This window comes from Ursus americanus, chromosome 24, assembly GCF_024610735.1.
Source record: "Ursus americanus isolate L20-20 chromosome 24, mUrsAme1.1.p, whole genome shotgun sequence".
NCBI lineage: Eukaryota > Metazoa > Chordata > Mammalia > Carnivora > Ursidae > Ursus > Ursus americanus.
Genome location: NC_142150.1, coordinates 36,624,596 through 36,640,092, shown reverse-complemented (window position 1 = coordinate 36,640,092; position 15,497 = coordinate 36,624,596). Strand labels below are relative to the sequence as shown.

Below are 15,497 nucleotides of genomic sequence, written 5' to 3'. Positions count from 1 at the left end.
GGGATAAATGTGCGTGTGCATGTGTGTGAGAGAATGACTCCTTCCTTTGAGAACTCCCCAGTGGACACTCCCAGTGGGGCTGTCAACCACATGGGGCCACCCTCCTTCCACACACAGTTGGTTGACTCCACTGTATCCCCGCCACGCCACTCCACCACTTCCATCATGATTCACCAGCAAAATGTCTAGTACTGGAGCTCCTCCTGGGCCTCCCCTAGCTTTGACTCCTTTCTCAGAAAAGGCAGCCAGCCCTTTCGGCAACACTCTAAGTCAGTTCTCATCATAGGTTCAACATAACTGCTAAGTAGCAGTGCCCCTCTAGCGTGCGTGCGATGAGCCTGCCGTCTACCTGGAGATATGAGACGTATTGAAAACACATGTATGAAGTGCTTACCATTACATCCAGCACACAGAAGATGCTCAGTTACCTTGAGTTGTGTTTTCTCTTCGGTCACCTCCCCCCCAGCTCCCCTACACCAAGTTGATCCTCTAATCAATTTTAATTTCAATCCACCTCTGGAATTTAGAAACCGATTAATCTCATCAAATCCTTCATTTCTTCGAGAGAGTCTGTATACTGCTTTAAATGGAGAATCTTAGACAGCAATTTTATTTTGCTGCAAAGGAAGATTTTAGCAGTAATGGCCCTTTTCAGAGCTTCTGCCACAAGTGACTCTCCTGACATCCAGTGGTGATAAAAAGAAACACTTTCCCCCCACATAAATAGAAAGGCAGGCCAGTGTAATAATTCAGTATCCCTGGAGAATTTCCCTGCAGGCAGCTAATTTGATAGCACGAAATCATACCCACAAACTTGTCTGCACATGTCATCAGTGAGGGGGGACAATGCATCTTTCAGAAATTATTTATTATTTGCATCTTCAAAAGGACACAAAGCATAACCATAAAGGAGCTGAAATGGCTAAATTCATATGAAATAAAGTACACTTCAATATGAGATATTATTAGAGAGAAAGAGGGATATTTTATAATGATAAAAGGGTCAGCAGAGCAGGAAGAAACAAGTGTAAATAAATGTGTACTTAACAGCAGAGCCCCTCAAATATAGGAAGAAAAACTGATAGAACTGAAAAGAGAATTCAGCAATATTGGGTTTCAATATTTTATCCTCAACCACTGATAGAAAAACTAGACAGAAAATCAAGAAGAAAATGAAAGACTTGAACACTATTAACCTACTTAACCTGATGAATACATAGGTGATGGGTAGTAAGGAGAGCACGTATTGCATGGTGCACTGGGTGTTATACGCAACTAATGAATCATCGAACTTTACATAAAAAACCAGAGATGTATTGTATGGTGACTAACATAATAAAAAAATATTATTATAAAAAAATTCTAACAAAATAAAATGTATACTAATAAATAATAATATTAATATAATATCATAATATATAAATATGTATTATATTATTAAAATCCTCCACCCATTTTGTGAATGGGTTTTGAGTGAAACTAACGAATATCATGAAATACCACTCCCCGAATTATGTTATATGGCAAAAGGACTTTTGAAGGTATAACTAATATTACTAGGAGTTGATTTGGGGTTAATCAAGGGGAGATTGTCTGAGCAGCCCTGACCTCATCACACAAGCCCCTTAAATCTGGGTCTAGACGTCAGGGACTGAGGAAATCAGAGATTCAAAGCAGCAGAGACATACTCCTGTTGGCCATGATGGGGCCGCTGCCACGTCTTAGAGTCATGTGGCAGTGAACGGTGAATGGCCTCCAAGAGGCCCCCGGTTGACAGCCAACAAGAAGATGGGACCTCATTCCCAGTGTCGTTAGGAACTAAACTCTGTCAGCACCCTGAATGAGCTTGGAAGATGCCCGCATGCCCAGATGATACAGCAGCTCTGGCCAACACTTGATTTTTGCCATTTGAGACCCTGGGCGGAGAACCCCATCCCGCCATGCTCAACTCTGGACCCAAGGAAGCTGTGAGATAATCCATTTGGATTGTGTTAAGCCATGAAATTGGGAATCATGTATTTTTTCTACAGCAACAGAAAACAAATGCCAATCACATGCTCGAACTTAAAAGACAGGAAATTTTGAAAGATTGAAATACTATAAAGTAAGTTTTCTGAACAGAACAGAATTAAATGAGTTATCAATAGCAGAACGACATTGTAGAATCCCCACATAACTGTAAATTTAAATCACTCACTTCTCAATTGACCTTGGGTCAAAGAAATCAAAAAAAGAAATTGGAAAATATTTTAAATTGAATAAAAAAGAAAACATATCAGAATGTATGGGAGGTGGCTAATGCTGGGCCTAGAAGAAAATTTATAGCTTTAAGTACTTACAGCAGAAACAAAAATGTCTCAAATCAATAACTAAGCCCCCTCCTATCAAACGAGAAAAAACTAAATTCAAAAACTAAATTCAAAGGAAGCAGAAATTAGGAAATAATTAAGTCTAAAGTAAAAAATCAAGGAACAGAAAACAGAAAATAATAAAGAAAAATCAATGAAACCAAAAGTTGATTCTTTGAAAATTCCAGCAAAATTGACGACTTTCAGCTGGACAGACCAAGTGAAAATGAGAGAGAAGACACACGTTATCAAAATCAGTCATGGAAGAGGGGGCACCACCACAAACTCCAGAAAAATTAAAAGCCGTAGAAGGGCATTAAATATAATTCTGGACAATTTTATGCCAGCAATTTACACAAATAAATGAAATTATTAAATAGACATAAGTTACCAAAACTGATCCAAGAAGAATTAGAAAACATGAATGTATCTATAACAAGTGAAAACATCAAAATAATATTCAAACACTTTGCCACCGAGAAAAGCTCAAACCCAAATAGTTTCACTGACGAATGTATCTATCAGATAATTAAAGACCAAATAATACGGGCGCCTGGGTGGCACAGCGGTTAAGCGTCTGCTTTCGGCTCAGGGCGTGATCCCGGCGTTACGAGATCGAGCCCCACGTCAGGCTCCTCCACTGTGAGCCTGCTTCTTCCTTTCACACTCCCCCTGCTTGTGTTCCCTCTCTCACTGGCTGTCTCTATCTCTGTCAAATAAATAAATAAAAAATCTTTAAAAAAAAAAAAAGACCAAATAATAATCCCTGACAAATTCTTCACAAAAGAAAGGGGGGGGGCACTCTCAACTCATTCCATTAGCCAGGATTACCCCGATACCAAAGCCAGAGAAAACACTAGAAGGAAAGAAAGCTACAGAAAAATATGCCTCAGGACTGCCATCTTCCATCTTCCTCAGGTCACAACGACAAAGTCAAATCAGGTGCCCATTCTGGTGGGATATCTTTTATCACGGTATCAGTCATCACCTAGCCAAGGGGCATCCCACCTGGGAGCTTGTCTCACAGTCTTTGTGGAGCCATTCTGATGCCACCAGCTTCCGCAGTGTTTCCACGGCTTCCGTAGCCGTTGATCATCATAAGGCAAAGGAGGGAGAGCACAGCAGGTGCCCCTTTTTGAGTGTAGAGGATGCACCTCTCCCTTAATCCTTTTGAAACTCAATTCTCAAGAGCCTTGTCAACAGATGGAGGGACAGTCTACCAGTGCCAGCCGTCCAGGTTCCTTTGGCTGGCACTCCCCCTGCTGGCCAAAAAGGGAAAAGCTCACTTTTGTTTTGGCTAAGTAGGAATGCTGAAGAGAAATTTTAGCTCACTTGCCACTTTTTTTTTTTTTTTTTTTTTTTTTTTTTTTTTTTTTGCAGTTTCTTACTCATCCAATTTGCTAGGTCCTAAGATCAAGTTTCTACCGTTTCCATATTATACCAGGAAGTTCTATGATCACTAACTGATTTTAAAGCCTCTGCTCCTTCCCGCCACAGTGGTTCAGTAACCACCTGGGCATCCCCTTTATCAAAAGCATCATTTTTATCTACAAATAAATCCTTAGCAATATCTTTAGTTAAAGATGAATCCGGGTCTTCAGTGCGATATCAATTCTGATGCCAAATGTTCCAACCGAAGCAGGTAGGGTTGAATTTCTAAAGAAGACTCATAGGACCCAATAGGACTCTGCGTACGACTTTAGGATCTATTGCAGAGATAGAACACGGTATCAACAATAGCATTAAACTAAGGATATACGTTCCAGCTAAAAACCACCTCGCAGCAGGGGTCCATCATGCCAGGCTTGAGTTCCAATTGCCTCCCCCTTTCCTCTGGAATGCACGTTCTGTTTTTGATAGGGAATCCCAACAGAATACCTCAGGACCAAGGAGCTCCAAATCGTAGTGGTGGTTGGACTTCTTCCCCCTGCCTTGTTCTGGGGGCATGTTATGTAACCAGCCCCAACAGCACACATTCTGTGGTCTCCCTGAAGCCACGTGCAAATCACTAGTCACACTGTTTTCAATAAATAATGCTGACACGCTGGCCCAAACCACCCAGAAACTCCTCACACCCATGGTGACAAAGCAACACAACAAGTCAATGTGTTCATGCCTTGACGAAGGGTCAGCGCCTTGCAGGGACTCCCCCAAAACGGCTCAGGTGGTTATAGGCTTGCTGAAATTAACAGGCACGGGTTTTGACAGACCTGTTTTGACTAGTTACTGCTTGTGTGAGCTTGGATCAATCCTCAGCTTCCTTTAAAAAAAAAATTCTAAAATACATGTAATAAGCAGATCCTTGTGTCATGTGAGGACTGGAGCGCCATTGACTCTACCTCTCTGATGTTTGAGATAAGGGAAAGGAAACATTTTCACCTTTCAAAAGTGAACTGTCAGCAAGGAGAAAAAGTGTGTGGCGCAGGGAAGAAGCCAGGGTTTGAAGTTATTTTTTTGTTGATAGGGGCGTGTTGAGAACATCACAAGAACTAAACAGAATTATTAATATAAACATCATTCAGGGAGTTGGAGTCCAAATAAAAGAATCAAGTGAAACCAAATACGATAGAATATTTACCATCAGCAGAGTTCAGGAAGCTGCTAAGAGATCTGTTTCTGAGCTTGGTAGATTGTCGATTATCTTCCAATACTATTAAGGCTTGCTTATCTCTACTGCCCTTATATGGAAGCCCAAGTTGGAAATAAACACGTCTAGAATAACAGTTCTGCCATAACCATCCTTCTCCAGGGCAGAAGGCAGGGGAGCCACTCCCTGAAAGACATGAAGCACAAGGTCGCAAACCAGGATAGGACGGCTTTGTACTTAAAACCCCAGCAACCTCGGACAGACGGCAAGGTAGGTGCAGGGCGTTTTCGGGATCATGTATTCTGGTAGAATTTGGCAATGATTCTGTGATGAGTCTGGGCTGGGGATACACAAAATCCCTGGATTGGGAGCAGACCCAGGCTGGCAGAGTGAGGACCCGGGGAGGGGAGCGGGGAGCAGAAAATCCTTTCTCTGCCAATTCGGTGGTTGTTCTGTGTCAGTATCTTCTTCCTGTTACCTGTTCGGCAAGGATATACGCACCGACAACAGTGTCACAAATACTTCACCTACTGCCCAGAGTCAACGGACCGCTCTTGCCCCATTTGCTTCCATGTTACATAATAAAAATAAATAAATCTTTATTTACCAGCCCTGAGCCTCCAGCCCCTTTTGCCCCCTTCTGCACTCAGAGACAATCATTAGTTTTCCCTTCTTATCCATGTAAAATTTTTAACCACATGCATATGTGCTCATACACAGGTTAGGACAGTGTTTTATTTTAAAATTAGAGTTTTGGAAAATAAAATGATCTTCTTCACCAAAAGCTGAATATGTCCTTTTCTTAAACTCCGAAATACACAGAGAAGTTTTCACAGAGGCAAATGTAAACTATATGGTCAAAAGTAATTCAGGAAGTTAATTCTTAATTCTGTTGTCCTTTGCATCAGAATTCATGTTTTATCCATAAAAGCGTTACTTGTTTTTGTTTTAGAATTTCAGCAATATCATCCTTTCATTGCTTATCATTAATTCATTTAAAAATAAAAGTTATTCTCCCACTATATGCCAAGCGATGGTCTAGATGGTAAAGAAACAAAAATAAAGAAAATCTTAAATTACTAGGATGTCACAGCCAGAAAAAGAAAAACATCTGTGACTACGTTTTATACTTAGCTTGAAATATTTTGCAAATATTTGATTTAATCTTTAGAAAAGAAGTGTCTCAGTGAGGGTGTCAGAACCTGATTATCCAGGTATATCTAGTGAGAGTGAAAACAGAGCAAACCTTTTTGGCATGAAATTTGGGATGTGTAACACATGCTATATAAGCCTTCCGTTTTGATGCCATAATCCCACCAGAGGAAATTTTATTATAAATATTAATGTTAAACGGATATTTATTTGCAATAGCAAAAATATCAAATATATGGCATCTTGAGAATTTTTATTAAATTATACCATTAGCCTTTTTATGAAATATTGTACAAATGTAAAAGTGATGATTAGAAGACACTTGGAAAGATTTTTAGTCTATAACACTAAGTGTAAAAAACTCAGAGACAAGTATACACATAAACCATAATTAAGCGCTCAAAAACCACTTATGTATATCCATGAATATTGAGGTGGAATGGAGACAAACGTTGCTAGTTGTGTGCAGTTAATCCAACTTTTCATGAATTTTTCTCTGTTTTTCAAAATCTTATAATGCATTTACTATGTTAAGTACATGAAGATAGTATAGATTTGGGGCACCTGGGTGGCTCAGTCAGTGAAGCCTCTTACTCTTGATTTCAGCTCAGGTCATGATCTCAGGGTCGTGAGATCGAGCCCCACGTTGGGCTAGTGTTGGGTGTGGAGCCTGCTTAAGATTCTCTCTCACCTTCTCCCTCTGCCCCTCCCCCCCCCCCACTGGCTCACTTGCTCTCTCTCTCTCTCTTTATCTCCCAAAAAAAAAAAAAATAGTATAGCTTTCTAGAAAAAAAAATAATAATTTAGGCTTAGAGGAAAAGGCCAAAAGAGTGAGGTCTATTCTGTTCTAGTCTAAAAATTGATCATATTGAAATTTTAGGCAATGATATAGGAGAATTCATAGGAAAGCTTAAATTGCTCTTGTTCTGAGGAGAAAAGAAATTAACTGGAATGTTGCTGCTTATTAAATAACTTTGATGAATTATCTCAAAAACATTACATCATAAAGTCCTTATGAGGTGAGATAAGCTTTGCTGTTCCTCAATCACAGCTGAAGAATAGAAACTCGGAGAATATACGTGAATTTTCTGAAGCCCCAGAACAAATAACTGGGAGAGGTGGGATATTTGCCAGGCTGTGCCTGACATGAAGGTAAGCATCCTTTCAATCAGATTTCACCCTTCGCAAGGGTGAGCATCTTTGATTCCTGAAAGTGATAATAAAACTGTCCAAGCCCCAGTGGCACCCCATTTACCTGCCCCTTCCTGTCTCCCACTAGGGTGCTGCAGAATCCCATGTTCCATTGATTTCATCCTGCAGGGCCTCAGAACCCACCCTTCCAGGCTTCTAGTAAGGGTTGCTTCTCATCTCCTTCAGATAGATTTGTTGAGAGCCAAGGTAACAAGTTTTACAGGTGATACATTTTGCCAGTGTCATCTCTTCCTATGAAATATAACCCTCTCATAGTACTACGAAGTGTGCTGCTGCTTTCTTTGAAACCCCTCCCAGAAATGTGTGCAGCATCTTGCACCCTGAGTGTTCTGGGGCTTAATGAAGAACTCGATGTGTGGTCTTTTTCAGAATGAGCGGTGTCGTTGGTACTGGTGAGTTTGTTGAGAGCATTTCAACAAATGAAATTCGAAGCATGCAGGTGGGACAAGCAGACCCATCTGATTCCGCTCACCCATCTACCCAGCAAGCTGCATCATTTCCTTAAAAAGAATCTGCAACCCCTGGGTGTAAGTTACCTTTAGTCCTGTAGACATTTGAGGGTGAGTATGGAAAATTAAGTGGTCTATAATTTTATTTCATGCCCATTCATAAGATTTGGTAAGAAGTGGATGAGGAAAATATATCTGGGAGCACCGTTAGGTCAAATGTTTTGGTGTGAAGCTGTTCTGGGCTCCCAGAGATCAAATGGGATGTTTTTCCCAAACATAATATCCCCATGAGGTAGTATCCATCCACGGGGCTTAGTAAACCAACACAATTTCTTTGGATTTCACTCTTCCAAGGTTTATTTTTAAGAGCCAATTAAAATGGAAAAGATCAAGTGAATTCATATGTGATCCCGAGATTGAGGGAAAGACGTCTCTAATTGTGGAGAGTTTCTACTTCACCCCTATGTTCTGTTTTTCTTCCTCCAGGTAGCTCAGATAATGATTGGCCTGAAATGCTGCTTATTTGGGATCATTGAGATTTTTTTTTACTGGTTCATTAATGACAGGAGTCTTTTATTCTGCTTTTATATTGGCTACCCATTCTGGGCTGCAGTGTCGGTGAGTATATCTGTCAGAAGTACTTTGGGAACCAAAGAAGTTATTTAGAAAGGAAAAATATATTTAATAGTTTATCCTCTTTTTTTTATAGACAACAGCTGAGATTCTTTTTAGCAGAGGCACCATGCTGAGTAGATAGGGAATTTGTAGGCAAGAAGGTGACAAAAGTAGCCTCGGCACCAATTGCAGGAGCTTGGCAAAGAAAAAAAAAATGCCCTTGAGTCCCATGCTCCCTGCTTTGAAGGGAGCGATCATTGTGAACTGAGATGATCCAGGCATACGTTAGAAAGCAAATGAACGTTCAGGTTAGAATACGTTTGGATAGATCAGGATGGGGGTGTGTAGGACAGCATCATTCTTCCCGTCCAACCGTGTCACAATTGATGGCATCTAAGTGGAGCTCTTGCCTCACCTTCTCTCCACATCAATATTCTTCCATCCATACACCCAAAATACACTCACATTCAACTTGGTTCAGTTCAATGATTTGTTCTTTAGGAATATCCTGTTAGAATATACATATTGACTGGGAGAGATGTGGGGTTCAGGTTAGGTCATCCAGGGTGGAGGTGGGTGATGTGGATGGAAAGGAGTTCTCCCCATGAATGTCTTCCCTGTCTTATGAACAGTTCATCACATCTGGATCTTTGACCATCTCATGTACAAAAAAACAAACAAAATTTCTGGTGAGTATCATTTTCCCTTTTGCTCATTTCATGAGTTAATAAGAACAGTGGACCCTGACTCTCTCCACAAAGCCAAACCAACACAAAATTTGAATATTCCAGTCCATTTCATTGACTACCTTGCAACTTTTTCTTCAATGATCTATTAATTCTTTAGAACATGAGGCATATACTTAGCTTTTTTAAGAGGAGAAAGTGTCCAACTGTATGAATTTTAGCAAACGTTTTTTAAAAATCTCCTGGTTAGAAGCAAAGTAAGGGAGTCTTTACATATAGACCCCACTGTGATGGTTGAAGAGATACATTTTGGAGGACTAAAATGGCAGGGGAGGATGGTGCATATGTTTGTGTGTTTGTATCAGGGAGCTTTTAATTCAGGGTGGACATATGAAAGATCACTCCTACCAGTGATACCAGAACAAATAGAACACCCATCATGTTGGCTTTGTCCATGACCTTTCATTTCAGAAGGACCAGATATTTCCTTCTCTCCCATGATGTGAGGTGGATTGCCAGCAAACTGCTTCAGTAACAAAGGAAATTGAATTGCTTATGAAGGATTGCCTACACTAGCCCGTGAGCCAGGGTGTGCTTCAAGGATACTGAAGATGTGTCTGGAAATACAAAAGGCCCTTCTACGAAATGCGCTTTTCTCTTGCAGGTTGGAGTCAGTATTGGAGCTAACATTATCAGCACACTACTTTCAAGCACTGGGATAGTTCTTCTCTCAAAGAATTTAGTTAATGTATTCTTATTTGAATGCTTGGAGTTATCTGAGTGTTCATTGATTAAATCTTTTATAAGTGTAAGTACTATTTTGTTGGATGGTGTTTTCACATGTGGTGCTTGTTTTCAGTTACATTAGTCCTCAGTGACTAAAGCCTACAATGATGTTTCTCAATGTTGAAAAGTAACAGGAGAAAAAAAAAAAAACCCAAACAAATGTAATCATGAATTTTGTTAAAAAACAAAATGAAACAAAAACCTGATTTTAGAATTGAAGAATTATGTGAGCGTGTCATTTGAAAAACATACTCTTATCATTCCAAATTCTCTCTCTTCTCTGGGCACACTGATCTATGTACAGTTTATTCTCCCCCACTGATCTATGAACAGTCTTTGACTGTTCAAGAGAGACCTGATCTGGAACATTAATTGAAAATTAGCCTAGGGGGCGCCTGGGTGGCTCAGTCGTTAAGCGTCTGCCTTCGGCTCAGGGCGTGACCCCGGAGTTCTGGGATCCTCCGTTGGAAGCCTGCTTCTTCCTCTCCCACTCCCCCTGCTTGTGTTCCCTCTCTCCCTGGCTGTCTCCATCTCTGTCAAATAAATAAATAAAATTTTTTAAAAAAAGAAAAGAAAAAGAAAATTAGCCTAGGGATTAAAATTATTTAAATTAAATTTTTAAATTATAGTTAAAATTATACAAAATTTGGGAGCTGGTCTGCATCCTTTTAATGTTAATTTAAAAGACCAATGGACACAATAGCCAAACTGTAGAAGGAGCCGAGATGCCCTTCAACAGAAGAATGGATAAAGAGGATGTGGCCCACATATACAATGGAATATCACTCAGCCATCAGAAAGGATGATTACCCACCATTTGCACTGACATGGATAGAATTGGAGGGAATTATGCTAAGTGAAATAAGTCAAGCAGAGAAAGACAATTATCATATGGTTTCACTCATATGTGGAACATAAGGAATAGCATGGAGGACACTAGGAGAAGGAAGGGAAAAATGAAAGGGGGGGACAAGAGAGGGAGGAATGAACCATAAAAGACTATGGACTCCAGGAAACAAACTGAGGGTTTCAGAGGGGAGGGGTGTGGGGGGATGGGTTAGCCTGATGATGTGTATTAAGGAGAGCATGTATTGCGATGAGCACTATATGTTATACACAAACAATGGATCGTAGAACACTACATCAAAAACTAACGAAGTGCTGTATGGTGACTAACATAACAACAACAAAAAAAGCCAATGGAATGTTGGTAAATCCATCTTTTCTGTGAGTAAATTCGAATCATGTGACGTGTGTGTATGTATGTGTATGCATATGTATATGTGGAGTGTGTGTATGAAAGAGAGAGAGACAGACAGACAGAAATCCTGGTGTGTTCATAGTCAGTGTTTGTCTAATACCTGTGACAAAATGGCTGAACTATGAATAACTGACTCTAGAATGTGAAGGGAGTTCTTTTGTAGAGCTTTGCCATTTAGAATTCCCGTAACTCGTATTTGTTTCTGTAGGAGTTTATGTATGGGTGCTCACTGAAGCAAGCTTAGTGTCAGATCCAATCTTCTGTCTGAAGAGAATGTGCATATCTTGGATAGGAAGTGCCTTGTTCTGCAAAATATCCGCCAACCCTTGCCCCCTGGGCAACCAGGATGAGAACATGGCAGGCTAAAGCTGGTTGGGGAAATCTAAACTCTTGCTCTTCTTCTCTTCCACAGAGTGTTGTGATCCTTCAAATGGTAGTGACTTGCATGCAGAGTTTTATTTCCTTCTCACTCTGTGGGCTCACTTATACGGTGAATGGCAATGAGATCAGCTGGGTGAGTAACCCTTTTTATCGGGAAGGTGAGGAAGCATTTAAAACATTTCAGAGAATCATAGGTGCTAAGTGTTAACTTCAATCTCTGGTTGAATAGAGTTGGCAAAACCACCACATCAAAACACCCCCAAAAACTCTCTTAATGGGAAGACAGGGAGCCGGTGAGTTTAGACATCAGTGGCTCTGTGTTACACTCACCAGCCATTCTTCCTCTACTCATTCCTTCGTAGAAACAGTTCATTCGTAGTGACTTACACAGTTCCCCTCATTCCCTCACACTTGCATTTCTTATCCTTTCACCCAAAATATACTGAATATGTATTATATTTCCTGGGTTGTGAGATAAGGAAACAGTGGCTTTGCCCATGTCTTCAACTAGTGAAAGTCATAACAGATAAAACAAATACTTAACGAAAAAAGTGGCAGTCAAGTAAGAGATACGATAGCTCTAGGAACACATAATTTAGGAGGCCAACGCCTTATCCATTAGGCGACCGGGGCTGACAGGAACACATAATTTAAATAGTAATTCCACACCTCGTAATTTTTCATGTAATCCCATCAACCGTATACACACCGACATGTTCATGTCCTCATGTGTACGTACATATCCCTATGTGTATATGTAGTCTCCCACATAATCACATGTCATAGATTCTGCAAAGCCCTCATAAATGGTTGGCCTTGCTATACCCCAAACTTATCATATCGATATTTCTGTTTCCGTGTCCCTAGGACAAAAGAGAAAGCAACATATCTCACTGTGTTCATGGATAGCATTTTTTTAAGATTTTATTTATTTATTTGATAGAGAGACAGAGAGCATGAGTGGGGGGAGGACCAGAGGGAGAGGGAGAAGCAGACTCCCCGCTGAGCAGGGAGCCCAACATGGGGCTCAATCCCAGGACCCTGAGATCATGACCTGACCTGAAGGCAGACACTTAACCAACTGAGCCGCCCAGGCACCCCTTCGTGGATTGCATTTTATTATTTTTATGGAATGGCCCTCTCTCTTACTCCTCCTCAAACTCCTGTAGAAGCTGGCATGGATTGTTGGCTACATAAATACCTGATGAGATCAATGAAAAGTATATTTTATGGTGGTTCCAGACATGGCTGGAATTGCCCTGTCTCTGCCTAGGCTGTCATGAAAACCTTGCCTGGCCAGGGTGTCTTGGCTTTGGCACTACTGACATTTTGGAATGAGTAATTATTTGTTGTGGGGTTGACGGGATGGTCTGTGCCCTGTAGGATGTTTGCAGCATCCCTGGTTCTATCCATTCGATGTCAACAATTTCTTCCACCCCCAATGTTGACAACCAAAATGTCCCCAGACATTGCTAAATATCCCCTGGGGGAGAGAGTAAGAGTACCATCAGTTGAGAATCAGTGAGCTACATAGAGCATTGCAGAGATAAATTGACAAGATCAGATAAAAGTCACTGAAAATTTAGGTGAAATCATTGTAAATGTCATTATGTCATATTTCTAGGTTTCTGCACTAAGTTGCGTGATCAGATCACATTCTGAAGATCCTTATCAAGACTTATTGACTCAACCTGAATTGTATGAAGACTTAGTGCTGCAAGACATAGACCCTGTTCACTCTGATCCATGAGACACCATCATACCATTCTTTACCACACCAGTGCCTCTTGAATCCATGATGGCAACCAAAGACAGATTTTCTGATAGGAATCTCCTACAAATACCCTCCTTCCCACGTCTTTCATTATGCAATTTCACACACACACACACACACACACACACACACACACACACACACGATTAGCAATATATGTGCTTTAATTTATAGTTGACCAGCAAATACTAGTATTAGCACTCCATAGATGAATAGACCTCTTTTCATTTGGATGGTCTATTACCATTTTTAAGCAAATATTAGTTCTTAGGTCCCACAGAGTAATTTATTATTACACACTTGCTTCTTCCTAGAAACTGTACTTCCTTCTTGGTTGACAGTTTATTCAAGTGAAACATCTTTGTACAAATAGTTTGGATAAGTAGTGGCATACCATCTGGCATTGGGTCCAATCTAAATTCCTTTGACTGTTGAATGTACCAACTCTTCTTTGCTTATGTCAAGGGGAACTTGAGAAAATATAATAAGATACCAAGTGTATATTATCACACAATAATGTATGACATATAATAAAAATCTAATGCAACTTCATTATTATCTGAATGCCAATTTAATCACCCTACCCCTCAATGATTTTTTTTTTAAGTAATGTTGCTTCTTTCTTGGTGACTATGTATCACAGTGTTTAAAAAATATTTTATAAGGCACTATCTAGGGTTTGGTTTCTCAAAGGCAGGTTTTGAGATTAGGATTTGAGGGTATATTTTTTAAGAAAACAGAGACCACTGACTGGGAGAAAATTTTTGTAAAGTATATATTTAATAATAGTCATGTACCCAGAATACATAAAGAACTCTCAAAACTCAGTAACAAAATAGCAAACAACCGAAGTAATATGTGTGCAAAATAATTGAACGGACACTTCACCAGAGAAGACATAGAGATTACAAATAAACACATGACAAAATACTCAATCTCGTTAGCTGTTAGGAAATGCAGATTAAAACCATAATGAGATTCCTCAATACTCCCATTAGAATGGCTAAAATTAAAAAGACTAATCATAACAAGTATTAGCAAGAACATGGAGAATAGAAGCCCCCATACACAGTTGGTGGGGATGTGAAATGATCCAATTATACTGGAAAATATTTTGGCAGTTTCTTAAAAGTTTAAACACCTACTGATCACCCAGCTAATCTACTCTTGGGTAATTATCAAAGAGAAATAAAGGTATATGTTAGTACAAAGGCTTGTACACAAATGCCAATAACAGCTTTATTTGTAATAACCCTCAACTGAAAACACTTTCGGTGTCTGTTAACAAGTAAGTGACTAAACAGATTGTGGCATAGCCAAACAGTGGAATACTACCACTGAGCAATAAAAAAGAATGAACTGTACATAGACAATGTGACACGGGTGAATCTCAATATAATTATGCCAAGTGAAAGAAGACAGACAGAAAAAGTACATTCTGTATGATTCCATTGATATGAAGTTCCAAAATGGCAAACTAATCTAGAGCAACAGAAAGCAGATCAGTGATTTATGGGAATGGGGATGGGGGCGAGGAGGGGCAGGAAACTTTTGGGGAGTGATGTTTGTGTTATCTTGATTGTGATGATGGTTCATGATTGTATATGTAAGTCAAAACTTTTCAAATTGTAGTCTCAAAATAACTGCAGTATTTTATATGCTAGTTATATTTCAATAAAGGGCTTTATTTTGTTTTTAAGACATTATTAACAGGCCTGAGGACTATTCCTCCAGAATATGGTAGATGGCTAGATAAAGAAGACCTAGTTCTTCAGACAATTCTTCTAGCTGCCTTTATTCTCATGAAAATCAGTGCTTTCTTTATAGAAGTTCGTGAATCACTCCTTGTCACTTGTAAAACTAAGCACATGCTCTTTCCTGGCAGGTGAAACAGCATTACAATCTGCTTAGATAGTCTCAAAAAGTATGGATTCAGTCTCCAAGTCTTCCTACTACTAGACCCAGATTGCTCAGTCTTGTGTTTCTATCTTTCCACGGTGGAGGTTATATCAGGTTACAACCCATCCACTCCCCGATCGAGAGGGTGAGATCTTATCACATCTAGCTTTAGTTCCCCAAATTCAACTCATGTTAGAGGAAGAACAGCTATTCTACAAATATCCAGACAATAGGGAGGAGCTATCTCTGCCCCAAGACTACTCACTGTGTGGGTCTCTGCTAAGCACGTTACCGACTCTCTAAGAGAGTGAGGAGTCGAAATTAGCTTGCTTCTCTCCCCAGTCCTG

General features: G+C 39.9%; 1 protein-coding gene across 4 annotated transcripts; it reads left to right on the top strand.

Moving 5' to 3' along the window:
* The first annotated feature begins 5,078 nt into the window (after positions 1-5,078).
* LOC123785355 (high affinity immunoglobulin epsilon receptor subunit beta-like) lies at positions 5,079-13,803 on the top strand. Of its 4 annotated transcripts, XM_045787097.2 has the most exons (9): positions 5,079-5,205; positions 7,139-7,239; positions 7,367-7,485; positions 7,669-7,826; positions 8,235-8,366; positions 8,996-9,052; positions 9,714-9,857; positions 11,509-11,610; positions 13,102-13,803. In XM_045787097.2, exons 4-9 carry the CDS (start codon positions 7,719-7,721, stop codon positions 13,225-13,227), a joined length of 669 nt encoding a protein of 222 aa, XP_045643053.2. In that variant the 5' UTR covers positions 5,079-5,205; positions 7,139-7,239; positions 7,367-7,485; positions 7,669-7,718; the 3' UTR covers positions 13,228-13,803. The 4 variants fall into 4 exon arrangements, 3 of the variants coding, with proteins under 3 accessions (XP_045643053.2, XP_045643052.2, XP_045643054.2); XR_006777615.2 differs by lacking the exon at positions 7,367-7,485 and having other exon boundaries at positions 9,521-9,857; XM_045787096.2 differs by lacking the exon at positions 7,367-7,485.
* The last annotated feature ends 1,694 nt before the right edge of the window (positions 13,804-15,497 follow it).

Coding starts and splice junctions, on each gene's coding strand:
- LOC123785355 (XM_045787096.2), top strand. CDS start 7,719: ATGAAATTCGAAGCATGCAGGTGGGACAAGCAGACCCATCTGATTCCG. Junction 7,827..8,234: donor AGAATCTGCAACCCCTGGGT/GTAAGTTACCTT, acceptor TTCTTCCTCCAG/GTAGCTCAGATAATGATTGG. Junction 11,611..13,101: donor ATGGCAATGAGATCAGCTGG/GTGAGTAACCCT, acceptor TCATATTTCTAG/GTTTCTGCACTAAGTTGCGT.